The following is an 18,964-nucleotide window of genomic DNA, read 5'->3' as shown; positions in this document are numbered from 1 at the left end:
AACAGCGGAAGGAACCGAGCGCGCCAGGAGCCAGGGCTTCCCGCCTCCTGGACAGACGCACTGAGACACGGGGGGCCTGGGTATGAGCAGCCGCGCCCTCAGCAGGGGCTGGGGGGGGAGCTGGGGCGTGAGCAGACGCGCCCTCGGCAGGGGCTGGGGGCCGGGGTGTGAGCAGACGCGCCCTCGGCAGGGGCTGGGGCCGGGGCGTGAGCAGACGCGCCCTCGGCAGGGGCTGGGGGCTGGGGGCTGGGGCGTGAGCAGACGCGCCCTCGGCAGGGGCGGGGGGCCGGGGCGTGAGCAGACGCGCCCTCGGCAGGGGCTGGGGGCTGGGGGCTGGGGGCTGGGGCGTGAGCAGACGCGCCCTCGGCAGGGGCGGGGGGCCGGGGTGTGAGCAGACGCGCCCTCGGCAGGGGCTGGGGCCGGGGCGTGAGCAGACGCGCCCTCGGCAGGGGCGGGGGGCCGGGGTGTGAGCAGACGCGCCCTCGGCAGGGGCTGGGGCCGGGGCGTGAGCAGACGCGCCCTCGGCAGGGGCTGGGGGCCGGGGTGTGAGCAGACGCGCCCTCGGCAGGGGCTGGGGCCGGGGCGTGAGCAGACGCGCCCTCGGCAGGGGCTGGGGGCTGGGGGCTGGGGCGTGAGCAGACGCGCCCTCGGCAGGGGCGGGGGGCCGGGGCGTGAGCAGACGCGCCCTCGGCAGGGGCTGGGGGCTGGGGGCTGGGGGCTGGGGCGTGAGCAGACGCGCCCTCGGCAGGGGCGGGGGGCCGGGGTGTGAGCAGACGCGCCCTCGGCAGGGGCTGGGGCCGGGGCGTGAGCAGACGCGCCCTCGGCAGGGGCTGGGGGCCGGGGTGTGAGCAGACGCGCCCTCGGCAGGGGCTGGGGGCTGGGGGCTGGGGCGTGAGCAGACGCGCCCTCGGCAGGGGCTGGGGGCTGGGGGCTGGGGCGTGAGCAGACGCGCCCTCGGCAGGGGCGGGGGGCCGGGGTGTGAGCAGACGCGCCCTCGGCAGGGGCTGGGGCCGGGGCGTGAGCAGACGCGCCCTCGGCAGGGGCTGGGGGCCGGGGTGTGAGCAGACGCGCCCTCGGCAGGGGCTGGGGCCGGGGCGTGAGCAGACGCGCCCTCGGCAGGGGCTGGGGGCCGGGGCGTGAGCAGACGCGCCCTCGGCAGGGGCTGGGGCCGGGGCGTGAGCAGACGCGCCCTCGGCAGGGGCTGGGGGCCGGGGTGTGAGCAGACGTGCCCTCGGCAGGGGCGGGGGGCCGGGGTGTGAGCAGACGCGCCCTCGGCAGGGGCTGGGGCCGGGGTGTGAGCAGACGTGCCCTCGGCAGGGGCGGGGGGCCGGGGTGTGAGCAGACGCGCCCTCGGCAGGGGCTGGGGCCGGGGTGTGAGCAGACGTGCCCTCGGCAGGGGCTGGGGCCGGGGTGTGAGCAGACGCGCCCTCGGCAGGGGCTGGGGCCGGGGCGTGAGCAGACGCGCCCTCGGCAGGGGCTGGGGGCTGGGGGCTGGGGCGTGAGCAGACGCGCCCTCGGCAGGGGCGGGGGGCCGGGGTGTGAGCAGACGCGCCCTCGGCAGGGGCTGGGGCCGGGGCGTGAGCAGACGCGCCCTCGGCAGGGGCGGGGGGCCGGGGCGTGAGCAGACGCGCCCTCGGCAGGCGCGGGGGGCCGGGGTGTGAGCAGACGCGCCCGCGGCAGGGCTGGGGGCCGGGGTGTGAGCAGACGCGCCCGCGGCAGGGCAGGGGGCTGCCTACCTGGTAGCGGGGGTGGAAGCCCATGTACTGGCGGCACTGCCCGCAGTGGTGGTAGGTGTCGTACGCCGCGTACTTGGACAGCCTCATCCGCGCAGTCTGCCGCCGCACGCGAGGGTCCTCTGCCTTGCGGGCCGCCTCCCTGTCTGCACAGAAGCCCCAGCCTGTTAACTGTTAGAGCAGGCACCACGCCCTGCCTGGGCACCGCCTGCCGAAATGCCGGAAGGTTCCGTGGTGGGCTCAGCGCCTGTCCACCACCAGGCCCCGGCAATGCGGCCAGTCCTCCCAAGGTCACGTGCCATCGCTGAGGAGGAGACAGTGCACAGGGCAGGACACGGTGCGTCTGGCCACTGCTGAGAGCGGGTCGTCAAACACGGCACCAGCCGCTACAGGCAGCGTAACCGGAGGGCCAACCTCACCACCAACACGGTCGTGCGGACAAAGCGCCCCCGTTTTCCAAACGACTCAGCAGGATTAAGACTTCAACACTAAAGCCTAGTCCGGACTACAAAAGGACACTCGGATGAACGTGCTCTTTTCCAGGCAATAAAGGTGAGATGATTGGTTCAAATGGAGACCCCTGACATGTTTCTCTCATGTGGTATTTACCGAGCTTTGCTGCTCCGTTTATAATCGCCCTGGCTGATAATAACCAAAGTTTGCTGAGGGTGGCCCTAAAGCATCACCCGCACTGAGAACCAGCGATCCCCGGGGAAAGAAGACTGAACTGTGTGGACTCCAGACTCATAAAAGCCCCTGGGCACCTCCGATGCGCCTTAACCGAGGAGGCCCCCTCACCGAGCCCAGCCCCTCGGCAGTGCCGGGGCGTCCTCCCTTGTACCGAGTCGGCACTCCCAGCTCTATACTGGACGTCCCTGAATAATCACACGTGAGGACAACAGAGTTCAGCCCATCCCTCTAGGGGGCTGCTCCTGCCTGCTCTGCGAGCCGGAACGCCTGACCTTCGCTCTTCACGCTGCGCAGGTGGGAGCAGATGATGCTGGCGTCCTCGTACTTGGGGTCGTGGATGATGTAATCGAAAGGCATCTTCTTGAACAGCTCCAGGTCCGGCCAGGGGTCGCCGAGCTGGACATACTGCCAGTCCGACTCCTCTCGGAGGTCTACGAGGTTGACAGGGACACAGGGGTGGACCCCAGAGCGCGTGAGAGTGCTCAGGCTTGGGATCGCCAGCAAGCCCGTGGCTTCCCGGAAGCCCCAGGGCCCCCCGAGGCTCCTGGCTCACACCCCACCTTCAGCGTTCCTCTGCGGAGGCGAGGGGAGCTCGCGGCCGTTGGCGGACCTTGCCCTCCACCTCCTGCAGGACGGCTGCTCCTCGCTGCGCCCACCCACTTCACCTGCTCCCAGGACCCCCCGGGCCCACAGCCCTCCCGCACCCGCGCCCTCAGCCGTGCCCGCGCCTCCGGGCCCTCCGTCCTGCCTCTGATGTCTCCACGCCCCCTCCCACCACCGCCTCAAGAGCCTTCGGACGGCTCGGACTTCGAATGCAGCGTCCGCAGCCCCCAATATTCCATCGGCTCTGCATCCGTTACGTTACGCTTGGTCTAGTCTTGGTGCTCGGTAAATGCAGGAGGAAACTAGGTTAGATGTGTGTTATCTGACTAAAAGTTTACAAAAACCTGTACGACACAGTGGACCCTAATGCAAACCACAGACTACAGTTAATAGTGCTACTATAATGACGTCCTTCCGTCAATTGCAACTAATGTGTTAATAACAGAGGAGGTATTTGAGAACTCTCAATTTTCTGACTTAAAAAAAAAAGTTGGGGAAACGGACTTTGGCCCAGTGGTTAGGGCGTCCGTCTACCACATGGGAGGTCCGCGGTTCAAGCCCCGGGCCTCCTTGACCCGTGTGGAGCTGCCCCATGTGCAGTGCTGATGCGCGCAGGGAGTGCCGTGCTACACAGGGGTGTCCCCAGCGTAGGGGAGCCCCACGCGCAAGGAGTGCACCCATAAGGAGAGCCGCCCAGTGCGAAGGAGGGAGCAGCCTGCCGAGGAATGGCGCCGCCCACACTTCCCGTGCCGCTGACGACAACAGAAGCGGACAAAGAAACAAGACGCAGCAAATAGACACAGAAAACAGACAACCGGGGGAGGGGAGGGGAATTAAATAAAATAAAAATAAATCTTTAAAAAAAAAAAAAAAGTTGGATTGGCTTCCGTGGTTCCAACTTTCCTCCAAACTCAGCCACAAGCTCAGGGCCTCTAAGCTCCTTGGCACCCTTTCTCCAACAACAAAGACAGAACTGCATAAACAAATTTTCATTCCCAAAGCAGCAGCCTTGTTTGCCAGACGACGTTTATGAGCCACTGGGAGGGGCGTATGGAGAGGAGATGGAGTGTGGTCTACCATCAGCATGAAACAGCAGTTCAGAGAGAATCCCCTACCCACGTCATTCCTTAAAGAGATTGGTGCTGCTCAGTGAACAAGGGGAAAAGGCTTTTCTCCACAGAGCATTTATTTCTGCTTTGCCCCGAGATACTGAGCTATGAGCTCAGCTGCTTGGATGGGAAATAAATTCCAAAGGGGGAGAAATCTCTGCTGATGAACTCTAGGGGCATCATCAAAGCTGGTATAATCCCAGCTCCATCACCTCCCAGCTGGACCCTTGAGCATATCACATATCAGGAAAATAGAAATTCATTATCTAGCTCACGGTGTTACATAGAAAATAAAATTTGGTAATTTATGTAAAGTATCTAGCTCAATGCTTAACACACAGACAGTCCTCAGTAAACTGCAGTTGTTCTCAGCATTAGCAGTTTTATCCCAGGTACGGGCCTGATACAGAGCAAAATGTGCACATAAAGAGGCATTACCAATTGTTAATCTGAGACACCCACCCGGGACGTGAGGGGTGCAAGGTGAGCCGCTTGGGAGTAAGGACGACCCCACGAGGGCACTCACGGGTGTTGATCTCCTCTTCATCGTAAACGTCCACTTCCGTCAGCCGGACCAGCATCCTGGACAAGATGCTGAGGAACTGCAGGTACGCGCCCGTCTTCCCGACCTGGAAGGACGCGGAGGCAGGAACGGCGTCAGCGAGCCTCGCCCACGCGCTGGGCACCGGAAGGCTGGCCAGGCTTCGCCCTCCAGCGCCCTGGAGCCCTCGTTCCACTCAAACGAGGGCCCAGAGGACACGGGCACCGGAGGGAAGCGGCGCTGGAAACGCGCAGGCGAGCGGACGCACTGCGGGACGGCTCGCGAGCCTGCAGGCGGTCTTCAGATCTTAACCGGCCACACTCTTTAAGCCGTTAGAAAGAGGACCTGATCACGAGTTCAAGAAAGCTTGCTGACTGAAAAAGGACCAGGCACTGTAAATGTAATAACGCCTTAAACGTCTTGCATAGTTGCATAACCTCTGTTCTTGTATTGACACGTCTATAGTAAGAGTTCAGAATTCACTGTACAAGACAGAAAAATCAGCATGTCAGTGCTCCCCACTGACGGCTGCAGTAGAAACAAAAACGCCCCTGTTCTCCCCCCGCTCCTCGTTCTGGTTTCTTGGTGTCCCCGGCTCCCCCAGCCATATCAGGCCGGGACTTGACCTCCGTTTGGTCTTGGCCACGTGGGGTTAAAAAGGCACCAGGGCTCACCCGGACCTGCCACCCCCACCCGATGGCTCCAGGAATGCACTTTCCAAGTCCTTGGCCCAAATGCCTGGTTCGTAGTCAGAATTCAGCAAATGTGGCTGGACGAAAATAACTCACTTTAAAAAGAAAAATAAGCTAGACAAGGGCAGAGGTGGGGGAGTGCCAGGAAATATTTGCAACACGTGTTAACAGACAAAGGCTTAACATGTATAACATCTAGAGATGGAAAACAAACAACAACGACGACAAAAGTGAAAAAGAAGTGCCAATGACCAGTAAATGTGGAAAAATAGGTTCAGCTTTACCAATACGACACAGACAGACTCCCTCACTTACTGCACCAGCAAACATTTTCAAGATTGATAACGCAATAATATAAGGGATAGAGTGCCTTTGGAAAAACATTTTCCTTTTTCCTACTTTTTTAATTATAAAAACTAAGATATGCTTATTTATGAAGCCAAAGCAATACAGATGGACAACGAGGTGGGAAGTTATCACCTTCCTCCCCCCTTGTCCCCCAAATCCCACTCCCTACATAGGACACGATTCAGTGGCTGCCACGTCAGAGACCGTCAAGGCATTTTCACACAGATGCATCCCCAATGATGTGTTTTTTACCTGACATTACACTACATACATTGATTTTTTTTCATTTGGTATCTTAGAAAGGTCACTGCCTAAAACTTTCTACAGCTGAATTCCATGACACGGCTGTGCTCAAATTTGGTCAATCAAAGCTTTATCAACGAAATTTAAGTCAATAGTACCAAAATGAGCCATCTTGTCCACACACGTCTTTGTGCATGTGGACGGTTGCCCTGGACATGAGCTGGTCGCGTCCGTGATGGGATGCCAGCAGGTCAGTCCTCCCCTGCTCTGCCACTGTCCCTCGTGTAACGCTCACGACACTTCCTTGACAGCGGCACTGTCGTCTCCTCCATTCTAAGAGGAGGACTCTGCGCAAAGAAGGCTGGTAGCTCGCCACGGTATCAGGTGAGGCTGGAGTCACAACCTGGCCCTGGGGCCACCTCCTCACAGCACCCCCCATGAGGCCGAGGCGAGCTGGCCACACCTCTCCCCTCATTCTCAGACCCTTGACCCGTGCAGCCTTTTAGAGTTTTGCTGTTTTGACAGGTAAAGGTGGTCTTTCTTTGTCAGGGAAGCCCAATGAGTTGGGGAAGGGCTGGGATGAGGAAACAGGCCTCCTGCCTCCCTTTGAGTCAACAGAATCTTCCAACCCAGAACTGGGCATCCTGTTTCAACTGGGTAGTCATGTGCAAACCTCACGGGTTCTGCGAAGACCCAAGGAAATAACGTGGGAAACAGAACCACAGCCTGGAGGGGCAGGTGCCCCATGCAGGAGCTTCCAGTCCATGCCCCACATTACACCAGGGGGGAGTCTGAGGTCAGGCCACGGAAGCCACCAGCCACTACGGAAGATTGGGTCAGACCACAGAAGCCACCCAACCATTATAGAAGATCGGGTCAGACCACAGAAGCCACCGCTGCTACAGCAGATCATACTGTGGAAATGTAGAAAGCGGGTCAGGCGTGTGGAACTGGCCCATGCGCAGTGCTGATGCGCTCAAGGAGTGCCCTGCCACGCAGGGGTGTCCCCCGCGTAGGGTAGCCCCACGTGCAAGGAGTGCGCCCCGTAAGGAGAGCCGCCCAGCGCGAAAGAAAGTGCAGCCTGCCCAGGAATGGCGCCACACACACTTCCCGTGCCACTGACGACAACAGAAGCCGACAAAGAAACAAGACGCAGCAAAATAGACACAGAGAACAGAAAACCGGGGGAAGGGGGAGAATTAAATAAATAAATAAATCTTTAAAAAAAAAAGAAAAGAAAGCGGGTCAGGGGCTGTTTTCAGTCCACAGGCTGCCCTCTGGGCGTGATCAGGAGCGGCCAAGGAAGAGTGGGCTTGTGGGGCAGCCGCCCGGCAGCAGCACACACCTGGGGGGGTCCACTGAGCAGGAGCCTCCGGGGGTGGAAGCTGCCCATGTGGCCCTCGGAGCGGTTGCCGTAGTCCACGTGGCTGGGCCGTGGCACCGTCCACTGCCGGTAGTAGAGGGACTGCTCCGTGGACGTCATTGTCTTGCTGGGCAGGGGGCGGAAGGAGCTGGTCCACGTGACCGAGTGGGCGGGCAGGAGCGAGGCGGCCTTGGGCAGGCCGCTACTGTCCGTGGACGTGACCAGGTCGTACACCAGCTTGGGCAGGAAGACGACTGGGGGCTGCCTGCAGGCCTCGGCCACGGGGCACGGGGGCGCCTGCAGGGCGGACGCGCCGGCAGTGGGCACCGTGGAGGAGGGGCCCGAGGACGAGGTGGCCGAGGCCGAGACGCTGGCCTGGCTCGTCCCGAGGCGGGAGTCGGGCCGGGGGGCCGGCTGCAGGCCCCGACCCGCACGGCGTCGCGTCTTCTCTGGAGGGGCGGGGCTGCCGGGTGGGGGTGCGTGGGCAGCGGCCGTGGGCCCGGCCGTGGACTCGCCGCGGAGCGCCGCGCCTGGGGAGAGACGCGCCCGGTGAGCAGCCGGCTCCTGGAGCCCTCCCGCAAGGCTCCCCTCCAGCACGCGTGAACTACGCCCCGCGCAAGGCTTCACCCCTCCCCGAGCACGGAGGCCCCGCGACGCACCCTCTTCCAGCGTGGGCTTCCCGTGGGACGGGCGGCTGCGCCGGTTCCTCGGCAAAGCCCCCGCCTGTGCCAAGGTGGACGCGCAGCCCTCGAGGTCGGGGTGGCCTTGCAGGGAGTGGGGGCAGGGCCGCCCCACGGAGCAGCTGGCCCCCCACCCATCGCCTGCGTGCCGCTCACAGGGCTGCGCCCACGCGGCATCATGGACAGCGCAGGCGGGGCTGCACCTTCACCTCAACCCCGGGTCCCCGCGCTCCTTCCCAGCAGGCCTCGCGGCACAGGCTGTCCTGCCACCGCGGCCGCCCTTGTCCAGCCACCCCACTGGGGGGCTGCCTCGGGGCAAGCAGGCGGGTGCAGGAGGAGGACTCCAGGGCCAGTGCTCGAGTGCGCAGCAGGGCAGAGACCGCACGAGGCCAAGAGCGACCAGGACGCGGTATCTCCACCGGCTGCCTTAGAGGCCCGAGGCTCGCGGCACACGGGCGGCGCAGACACACGCGCCCGCTGGCCGGCTTCTTCGCGTCCAGGCTCTCTGGGCTGTCTGGGGCCCGAGCACCTGGTGGCAGCGGCGCTTTCCTGCCGGGCCCTGCGCCCCGAGCCGAGCTTCCTCCAGGCCCTGCCCAGGTCCACGCCGCAGCAGCTCTTCTGGCCGACAGCGGCCCCGAGGCTGCAGCGCCTCGCTCGGCTCACGGGGACAGCAGCAGCCACGGACGCCCCCTCCTCCGCGGCAGGGTCCCCGGAGCACACGGCCCCCGGGCCAGCACGGCCCTCGCCGTGGCGCCTCCTCCGCCCCTCGAGGCAGGCACTGGGCGGCCGAGGCAGGCCCTGCAGCCCGGGACGCGTCGGCAACTGCAGTGCCTCCCGCCTGAGGGCAGGGGCTCCTGGGCCAGGCCCGCGTCCCACCCTTTTGCAGTGGCCCCCGAGAATAAAGGGGCTCCCGGTGGACGAGGGCAGGGGCCAGGCGCCCTCGGGGCTGCGTGGGGCATTTCAGCCACGGCTCCTGCCCCGGCCACGGCGCAGCTCGGGTTTGGGGGCCTCAGCGCCCGCCGGGGGGAGCCGAGAGCAGCGCCGTCGGCAGCTCCTGCCCAGGGGACGGGGCGGCGCGCGGGCAACGAGCCTTCAGGCTCTCGGCTCCTGGTGGCAAAAAACCTCAACTCCCTGCAAGTCCGGTCATTCCACAGTTCCTTCTCTTTCCAGCTCGGGTGCGAATCAAGCCCTCTCTGCGTTCCTCCTGCCCTCGGGCGCCTAGAAGCTCCCGGCTGCGCCATCCTGCGCCTGGGGACCTGCTGGGCGCTTCAGGAGAGACGAGGCGCCGAGCCGCGCAGCGGGACCCTCCCTCTCCGCGGCGCACCTCTCCTCGAGGCACAGCCTGTTTCCAAGCACCAGCGGGCACCGCGGCGCCTTTGATGGCCTCTCTCGGCTCGCCGCCACCTCGGGCCTCAGAAGCGAGCGAGCGCGGCGCGAGCCGGCGGGTGCCGCGGTGCAGCTTCACCCCGTGCAGACGAGCAGGTGCCGCGAGCCCCAGGCAGAGCTCCAGCCGACAGGGCGAGCAGGGGCCCGGACCCTCGAGACCTGGGGGGGCCAAGGCCGGGGAGATGGAGGCTGGGGGGACCAAGGCCGGGGGTGGGGGGGAAGACTGAGGCCGGGGGGAGGAAGACCGAGGCCGGGGCAGGGGGAGACTGAGGCCGGGGGGGCGGACCGAGGCCGGGGGGATGGGGACCGAGGCTGGAGGGGGGGACCGAGGCTGGAAGGGGGAGGGAGACCGAGGCCGGGGGAGGGAGACCGAGGCCGAGGGGGAGGGGGACCGAGGCTGAGGGGGAGGGGGACCGAGGCCAGGGGGGAGGACTGAGGCCAGGGGGGGAGACCGAGGCCAAGGGGGGGGACCGAGGCCAGCGGGGGAGACCGAGGCCAGGGGGAGGGAGACCGAGGCCGGAGGGGGGAGGGAGACCGAGGCCAGGGGGGGGAGACTGAGGCCCAAGGGGGCAACGAGGCTGGGGGGCCCTTGTAGAGGGCAGAGGAAAGAGCACCCCAACATGGCGCAGCACCTGCGCAGCCCAGAGGTGAAAGAGACTCCAGGGGACTCCGCATCTAGAGGGGGGGGGAGGGCCGGGACGGGCAGCAGAGGAGGGTCCTGGGAGCACAGGCGGGGTCGGGAGGGACCAGGCAGCAGAGCGGAGCACGAGAGGAAGCCAGAAACACTGAGGGGGGGCCCGTCCCGCAGTGCCGGGGCCTGGAGCCTCTGCGGTCACTTCGCTGGAGCAAGGGGGCATCCCTGGGGCGAGCCTGGCCCCCACCCCAACCCCAACCTAACCCCAAGCCTAGTCGAGCTTCACGGGGTGGCGGGGCCGGGAGGGGCCTGCCCTACGGGCGCCGGCCCACGCGCCTTCGTGAGCACTTCCTGCCTGCGTGGCCGGCTTCTGTGGTGCCAGCCGCCCTGTGGCCACAGCCGAGCGCCCGCCCTGCCCTGACCCACGAGCCCTGGACGATTCGGTGTCCAACATCAGCACTCTGCCGACTTCGGCCTGTTTTTGTGAATCCCCGTAAGGGACGGCGCAGGTTGAGAGGACGCACGTAGAGCAGGCGCGCGCACGGGTCTCACTCCCAGAGACTCAACGACCCAACGAGCCCCAAGGACCCACGGCTGGGAAGGCCCGGGCGTGCCACCTCCTCCCGCCACAGACCCCGTGCCTGACTTCAGGGCGGTGCCCCTCCCTGCGGGCAGCTGCCCAAGCTCCTGCGCGCAGTCAGCCTGCACCAGGCAGGGCACTGGGCCAGGCTCACCTTCCGCCCCCACCTCCTCGTCTTCGTTGTCGGTGCTGCTCAGCTTTCCGGGGTCACTTTCCGGGGTCTCGCCCGCGGCCCCCTTCTCCGGGGCTACCTGGTTACTCACGAAGTGCGCCGCCAGCCCGAGCTCCTGCTCCAGGGCCGTCCTCTCCCAGCAGGAGGCGCTGATGAGGCGCAGGTCACAGTACCGCAGGGACCTGGGGAAGGAGCAGCGCACCCGGCCGTCAGACACAACGCTCCCACTGCCGCAGGGCACGGCGCAGCCACGGGGAGAGCCGCAGCTCCGGGGCAGGGGGCACCCACGGGGCGCCGCCCAGGGCCTGCAGCAGCCCCCACCCCAGAGGTGTCTTCCTGAAGGAGGCAGGGCCCTGTCCCCCCGTTTCACCACCACCTGCTGGAAATCACGGTCCACAGCAGCTACAGGGGAAGCGGCTCCCAGGGCACCCGGTGCAACCCCGAGTGCCACAACCCCCACCCACCCTGACCCCCAGCGCCCCAGGCCCCCAAGCACACTGACCCCCACCCCCACCCCGACCCCTGGGCACCCTGACCCCCAACCGTCCTGACTCCCAGCACCCCACCTCCACCCACCCCGACCCCCAGGCACCCTGACCCCCAGGGGCCCTGAGCCCCATTTGCCCCAATCCCCGGACCCCCCGACCCCTGAACACCCGACCCCCACCTGCCCTGACTCCTGGGTTCCCCGACCCCCACCCACCCCAAACCCCAGTGCCCCAATCCCCGGCACCCCACCCCAACCCGTACTAACCCCCAGGTGTCCTGACCCCCACACCAGCCCTGACCCCTGGTACCCCACCCCCACCCGCTCCGACCCCCAGCACCCCGCTCCCATGCAGACCCCCCACCTGGGCAGGGACGCCCCGCACAGGCCCATCCCGCTGGCGATGAGGATGCAGGGCAGCCCCTCCAGCTCCAGGTAGGTCTGGGGTCTCCACTCCGCGTCGTCAATCTTCTGCCACGTCTGCAGAGCGACAAAAAGGGAAACCGTCAGACGCCCGCTGCCCGCCGGCCCGCCTGGGGGGCCTGCCAGGTCAGGGCCCTGTGCCCACAGGAGAGCGTCACCTCCCCTGCCCCTGCGCCTGCGGCCCCAGCCCCGGGCCTGCCGGCCACCTCGGACGCCAGCGAACACCGTCACCCCAGCACCCTAGGCGGCGGCGCCCTCGCGTCCCGGGTCGGCCGCGCCGTCCTGCATCGCGTCTCCCCAGCGCCCCCCCTCCCCTTTCTGCGCTTTGCTGCGCCTGTGCCCGGTGAGAACGGGCCCTTGCCAGGCTGGGGCGCTGAGCACGCAGCGGTCCCCGCCCTCCCACCCGGGGACAGGCAGCCCAGGGGCCCCGACCAGCCGCGGAAGGCGGGGGGCTCCCCAGGGAGGCAGGAAGCCAGAGGCCAACGAGGGGGAAGGCGCCCGAGGAGCGCGCCCACCGCAGGCGTGGGACAGCGTGAGGGGGACCTCGGGGGCACGGGCCGGGGCGTGCCCCTTCGTGAGCAGCCAGCGGCGGCCTGCGGGCGGGTGCGCAGCCTGAGGCCCGTGGGCCCACCTGGAGCCGCCTGGCGAAGTGCTGCCCGACGGCGATGCCGGAGCCGGGGTCGCCCAGGACGATCTCGAAGTGCCGCTCCAGCGCCAGCCGCTCCCGCACGTGGCACAGGCGCTCGAAGGCCACGGCCGCCAGCGGCGGGCAGGGCACACGCAGCAGCACCATGAGCCCGTGGCCGCAGCGGCCCCGCTGCGCGGAGCTGAGGAGGCTCTGGGCGATCTCCAGCGTCTCCACGGACGTGTGGCTCTTCATGTGCGCCAGGCCGCGCGCCGCCATCAGGGCGGCCGCGTAGTGCTGCACGAGGGCGCAGGTCCGCAGCACCGCGCTGTGCAGGCGGGGGAACCTGCAACAGAGAGGGCGTGGGCGTGGCGGGGCGCACCCGGGACGCAGCGGGCAGCTGTCCTGCACCTCGGGGTCAGCTGCCCGCAGCCTGGGTCCTTTCCTCCAGGGAAGTCAGGGCATAAACCGCTGGTCCTTCCCAGGGAGGAAGCAAACGCAGGCTGGGCAGGAGCAGCTGCTCAACAGCTGTTTGTCAGGGACTGAATAAAATTAAAGGCCTGTTTAGTCCCTGGGCAGGGTACTTCGTATTTCCTTGGGTGTTTGCCCAAAGTTCCAAGTAAAACAGGACTGTCAACAGTCAAATCAGGACAGGAGCCCCCGCGGCCACGACGTGGGGTCGGCCGGGGCACAGCACTGCGCTCCATCAGGTATAGCGCGCCATTGGAATGAACCAACAAGATTGAATCTGACAGGTAGATTACATCTGGACAAACCACAAACCCGAGGATTTGCTCCAGAAGCCGAGCCTGCCGCTGGAGGAGGCCCGTGCCTCGGCGCCGACACGGCCCAGCGCCCACAGCCACGTGCCCTGCTGACCGCCTCCGACCCGCGAGCCAGAAGCAGACCCCAAGCACACTGGAAAGCTCAGGCCACTGTGCACTGCCCCAGGGATAAAAAATTGAGGTGCAGTTTGTACGTGATGCTCTTGTACTTTACTTAGAGGAATGAGCCCCCAACTCAGTGGCTTTTTGGAGCAGAGAGAAGGCAGGTCTTAACCCACACAGACAACGGCGAAGCTGGTTCCAAAACCATCTGCCACCCTCAGGATGGCCTGCCCGGCCGGGGCACTGGCCAAACAATGCCGGGGAGGGGTGGGGCTCCCTTCCTCGAAGCACTGCCCGGCTGAGCCTCCTGACACGCTGGGCAAGGTAAAGAGGGCAGGACCCTGCCCGGCTGAAGCGAGCGCCCCTTCCCGCCAGGTGCACACGTCTCGAGCCAGCTGTGTCCACTCAGCATCTCCTTACGGTGGGCAATGCCACACCGAGCCCTGCTCGGACAACAGGCAGGGGTTTCCCCTTCAGGTCAAGGCAATAGAACTGGTACATCAAATACCAGATTTACCCTGTGTGCGGTAAATCTGACTAACTTCTACCCCGTTAGTCAGCCAAAGGTGCTGATGCAAAATACCAGAAATTGGTTGGTTTTTATGAAGGGTATTTGTTTGGGGTAGAAGCTTACAGATACCAGGCCAGAAAGCATAAGTTACTTCCCTCATCAAAGTCTATTTTCATGTGTTGGAGCAAGACGGCTGCTGACGTCTGCGAGGGCTCAGGCTTCCTGGGTTCCTGGGGCTTGCTTTTCTCTGCATTCAGGGTTCCTCTTTTCCTGGGGCTGGCTTCTCTTTCCTCTGCATGCTGACTTCCCAGGTCTCCAGCTTAAGTCCTTAGCATCAAACTCCAACAACAAAACTCCAACATCAGAAGCCCTCAACTCTGTCCTCTGCCATGCCTTTTATCTGTGCGTCCTCACCCACCAAGGGGCGGGGACTCAACGCCCTAATCATAACTCAGTCATGCCCAGTACAGATCAGATTACAAGCATAAGCCAATATTTCTTTTTGGAAATAATCAATTATATCAAACTGCTACACCCTGTGTCTGAAACAACTGAAAAACGGGCCAAATAAGGAGCAGCAGCATTTCAGGACCCCAGGCACCGGCTCGGTGACCCTGAGGGACAGAAGAAACCAGGCGTGCTCCTGACTGCTGCACACAAGCTCCTGGTCTGTGCTCAGGAAGCGGGAACCCACGTGGGGCCGGAGCCACCCAAAGTCAAGGGGAGACGCTGGGAGTCGCGACAGACAGCTCGCATTTGCAGGGCGGCGTGCAGGAGGCGGGCGCTGCTGAGCCTGGGAACCCGAGAGCTGGGCGGGGGCGGCCTCCCATGCGAGGAAACAAGCGCGGGCCAGGGAAAGAGCCCATGGAGAGCCCGAGTCGGTGAGGCCGAGACCCCCGGGCTGGGCACAGCCCTGGAAACCAGAGTCCACCGAGCATCGCAGATGAGCACAAGGACTGCCTCCGCTGAATCTGCGCCAGCAAGCCTAGCAGGCCACAAAACAAGACCTGGAAGATCAGCTGTTTCCAAGCAACCTTGGCATATCCCAGGACAAGGCTCAAGGACATCTGCAGACACGCAAAGTGAAAGTCCAGCATGGGCAGCCAATCAAAAATTAGCACGTCAATTAACATTCAATATTGTGCTAGAAGTTCCAGCTAGAGCAATTAGGCTACATAAAGAAATAAAAGGCACCCAAATAGGAAAGGAAGAAGTAAAACCTTCACTATTCACTGATGATATGATCCTATATCTAGAAAATCCTGAAAACCCTACAAGAAAGCTACGAGAAGCTATAGATGAGTTCAGCAGCGGCAGAACACAAGATTAATACGCAAAAATCAATATCCTGTCTATATACTACTGATGTGCAATTGAGGAGGAAATCAGAAAAATTTCCATTTATAATAGCAACTAAAAGAGTCGATATTTAGGAATAAACTGAGGACATAAAGGACCTATATTCAGAAAACTACAAAACATTGCAAAAAGAAACTGACAAAGACTTAAATAAATGGAAAGACATTCCACATTCATAGATTGAAGTTAAGTATCATTAAGATGTCAATTCTACACAAACGATTTACAGATCCAACACAATCCCAGCAGTCTGGTGCTGGGGTTGGTGCACGCCCAGGAGACTTGACTCTCTGGGCCGTCCCTGTGCCAGCTGGGCCTGAGCCTCAGTGGTGTTGCAGCACCTGCTCTCCACAGTGGACGTATCCAGGTTGCGGACAGGGAGGTGAGGGTGGACAACCACACCAAGGAACCGAGAGTCTAGCTGTGGGCACGAGAGCCCCATCCACCAGCCGTGTGGGACTGAAGGCCCCTCTCAACTGGGAGGTGGAGTGGGCATCACCACCCCAAGGTCCTCAGAATGGAGGAATAAAATATGGATTAGAGTGGACTTACTGGTATTCTACTACAGAATTATTGTGACTCTAGCAATGGAAGAAATTATATCTTTGATGTGGACACAGTGGCCCCAGGAGTTGCTGAGGGCAGGGAGAAGGAAGAAGAGGTGTGATACGGGGGCATTTTCAGGACTTGGAGTTGTCCCAAATGATGTTGCAGGGACAGATGCAGGACATTATATATCCTTCCATGGCAGAGAGTGTAAACTACAACACAAACTATAATCCATGCTGTGCAGCAGTGCTCCAAAATTTATTCATCAAATGCAATGAACGTGTCATAGTAATGAAAGAAGTTGTTGATGTGGGAAAAGTGGGGGGTATAGGGAGTGGGGTATATGGGAACCGCCTATATTTTTAATGTAACATTTTGTGTGATCTATGTATCTTTTACAAATAAATATTTGAAAATAAAATTACATTTATGAAAAAATAAATAAAACTTCATGAACTTAAAAAAAAATCCCAACAGTTTTTTTGCAGAAATCAATAAGCCAATTATCAAATTTATTTGGAAGTGGAAGGGACCCAGAATAGCCAAAAATGTCTTTAAAAGAAGAACAAAGTTGGAGAACTCTCACTTCCTGACACAATGACCAATAGAACCAAATTGAGAACTCATAAATTGACCCTACATCTACTGTTAAGTGAATTTTGACAAGGCTGTCAGCCTACCCAGCTGGGCCAGAACAGTCTATTCAACAAATGGTGCTGGGAGAACTGGTTAGCCATATTCAAAAGAAAGAAAGAGGACCCTAACTCATACCTTATGCAAAAATTAACTCAAAATGTATCAAGGACTTAAATATAAACAACCATAAAACTCCTGAAGAAAATGTAGGAAAACATCTTCAAGATCATGTGGTAAGGTAGGTAGTTTTGGTTTTTTCCACAAATCAATTTTATTGATACACATTAATAAAACACACAATTCATCCAAAGTACATACTCAATGGCATTTGGTATGATCACGTAGATATGCATTCATTACTTCAATAATTATTAGCATTATCATTATTTCAATAATAAGAAACAAGAAAATTCTTTACCTCTCAATCTGTTTCCTGTGCTATACATAGCTACTATTTCTCGCTATTCTTGCACAATTATTTATTAAGCAGTTTTACCGAAATATAATCACATATCATATGACCTATCCAAAGTGTATAATCACTAGCTTTTAGTATAGTCACAATGTTGTGCATTCAATACCACAAAGAATTTTAGAACAATTTCATTTCCAAAACAAAAATCTCTACACTCCTTAGCAGTCCTTCCCCAGCCCTATGTAATCACTCATCTAATTTCATCTTTATAAATGATTTATATTTACATTTTATATAAATGGAATCATACAATATATTCTATATTGTGTTTGCTTTCTTTCACTGAGCATAATGTGTTTTTGGTCTGGTATTAACACTTTGTAGTATTAACATACACTTATTCAAAGAAAAACAGTCTTATATACGCAATTTTACCCACAATTATATTCCATATGTGGTTTCAATATGCTATATGTTCGATGTTACACTTTTTAGCTTTCCTTTTAATAACAGATATGACCTTAGCCTTCCCCTTTAACCCACTGCCATACACACATAATAGTACTGCTCCTTACAGACATTATGGTGTGCTTTTTCACCTTTTACACTCATTTCCAAAACTTAACACACATCTTTTTTGCCAATTCTGTACAAGTTAACCCTCAACTTTCCATTTTCTACATGCATTCTATTTTCTGGTGACTCATGTTCAAGTTACTAAGTCCATGAGATTACACAATATATTTATTTCATAAACACAATCCTACAGCTTTTGTCCTTTTGTGTCTGGCTTGCTTCACTCAACATAATATCCTCCAGGTTCATCTCTGTTGTCATATGCTTCACAACTCCCTTTCTTCTTACAGCTGCATAACATTCCATTGTATGAATACACCACAGTTTGTTTATCCATTCATTGGTTGATGGACACCTGGGTTGTTTCTAACTTTTGGCAATTATGAATAACACCGCTCTGAACATCGGTGTGCAGATATCTGTCCAGTCACTGCTCTCAGTTCTTCTGAGTATATTCCCAGTAGTGGTATTGCAGGCTCACGTGGCAAGTCTATATTCAACTTCCTTAGGAACTGCCAACAGTCCTCCACAGTGGCTGTACCATTCTACATTCCCACCAACAGTGGATAGTGTTCCTATCTCCCCACAGCCTCTCCAGCACTTGTAGCTCTCTGCCTTTTTAAATAGTGACCATTCTGATACATGTGAAATGATACCTCATTGTAGCTCTTTTGCATTTCCTTAATCACTAGTGGTGCTGAAAGTTTTTTCATGTGTTTCTTTGCCATTTGTATTTCTTCCATGGACAACTGTCTATTCAAGTCCTTTGCCCATTTTTTGACCAGGTCGTTTGTCTTTTCAGTGTTGAGTTGTATGATCTCTTTATATATCATAGATATTCAACCCTTATCAGATATGTGACTGCCAAATATTTTCTCCCATTGAAGCAGCTGCCTTTTCACCCTTTTGACAAAGTCCTTGGAGGTGCAAAAGTGTTTAAATTTGAGGAAGTCCCATTTATCTAATTTTTCTTTTTTTGCATGTGCTTAGGGTATAAGGTACAAGAAACCACAACCTGTCACAAGGTCTTTAAGATGTATCCCTAAATTTTCTTCTAGTAGTTTTATGGTCCTGACTTTTATATTTAGGTCTTTGATTCATTTTGAGTTGATTCTTGTATAGGGAGTGAGATAAGGGTCCTCTTTCAGTCCTTTGGTTATGGATATCCAGTTCTCCCAGCATCATTTGTTGAAGAAACTGTTTTTCCCATCAACATGAACTTGGTAGGTGTGTCAAAACCAATTGGCCATAGAGATGAGGATTTATTTCTGTACTATTAATTCTCTTCCACTCATCGCTGTGTCTATCTTTATGCCAATATGATGCTGTTTTGACCGCTATAGCTTTATAATGTGTTTCAAGGTCAGGCAGTGAAATTCCTCCCATGTCGCTCTTCTTTCTTAGAATGCTTTTGGCTATTTAGGTACACTTTTCCTTCCGAATGAATTTGGAAATTGCCTTTTCTATTTGTGTAAAGTAGGCTGTTGTAACTTTGATTACTATATATTTTGAATTATTAGTATACAGAAACATTACTTGTTTTTGCATGTTGATCTTGTATACTGCCATTTTGATTAACTCATTAGCTCAAGTAGTTTTGTCATAGACATTTTGGCATTTTCTAAATATAGGATCATGTCATCTGCAAATAGTGAGAGTTTTACTTCCCCTTTTCCTTTTTGGATGCGGTATTATTTAGTCAAAAGGGTGCTGATGCAAAAT

The 18,964-nt window shown here is 58.7% G+C and overlaps 1 protein-coding gene across 1 annotated transcript in view; it reads right to left on the bottom strand.

Annotated features, from left to right (window-relative positions):
• The window catches only part of GREB1 (growth regulating estrogen receptor binding 1), an 85,197-nt gene that overhangs the window by 14,692 nt on the left and 51,541 nt on the right, over window positions 1-18,964 (bottom strand). Inside the window, exons 18-24 of the mRNA XM_058287633.1 lie at window positions 12,316-12,655; window positions 11,626-11,741; window positions 10,757-10,956; window positions 7,305-7,852; window positions 4,662-4,764; window positions 2,696-2,854; window positions 1,737-1,879 (exon numbers count right to left, since the gene is read on the bottom strand). Of these exons, the coding sequence (XP_058143616.1) occupies window positions 1,737-1,879; window positions 2,696-2,854; window positions 4,662-4,764; window positions 7,305-7,852; window positions 10,757-10,956; window positions 11,626-11,741; window positions 12,316-12,655 (1,609 nt within the window). The remainder of the gene's footprint in view (window positions 1-1,736; window positions 1,880-2,695; window positions 2,855-4,661; window positions 4,765-7,304; window positions 7,853-10,756; window positions 10,957-11,625; window positions 11,742-12,315; window positions 12,656-18,964) is intronic.

The sequence above is a fragment of the Dasypus novemcinctus genome, chromosome 25 (genome assembly GCF_030445035.2).
Source record: "Dasypus novemcinctus isolate mDasNov1 chromosome 25, mDasNov1.1.hap2, whole genome shotgun sequence".
NCBI classification, from domain to species: domain Eukaryota; kingdom Metazoa; phylum Chordata; class Mammalia; order Cingulata; family Dasypodidae; genus Dasypus; species Dasypus novemcinctus.
The sequence above is the reverse complement of the archived record's forward strand: the minus strand, read 5'-3'. Positions and strand labels throughout refer to the sequence as shown.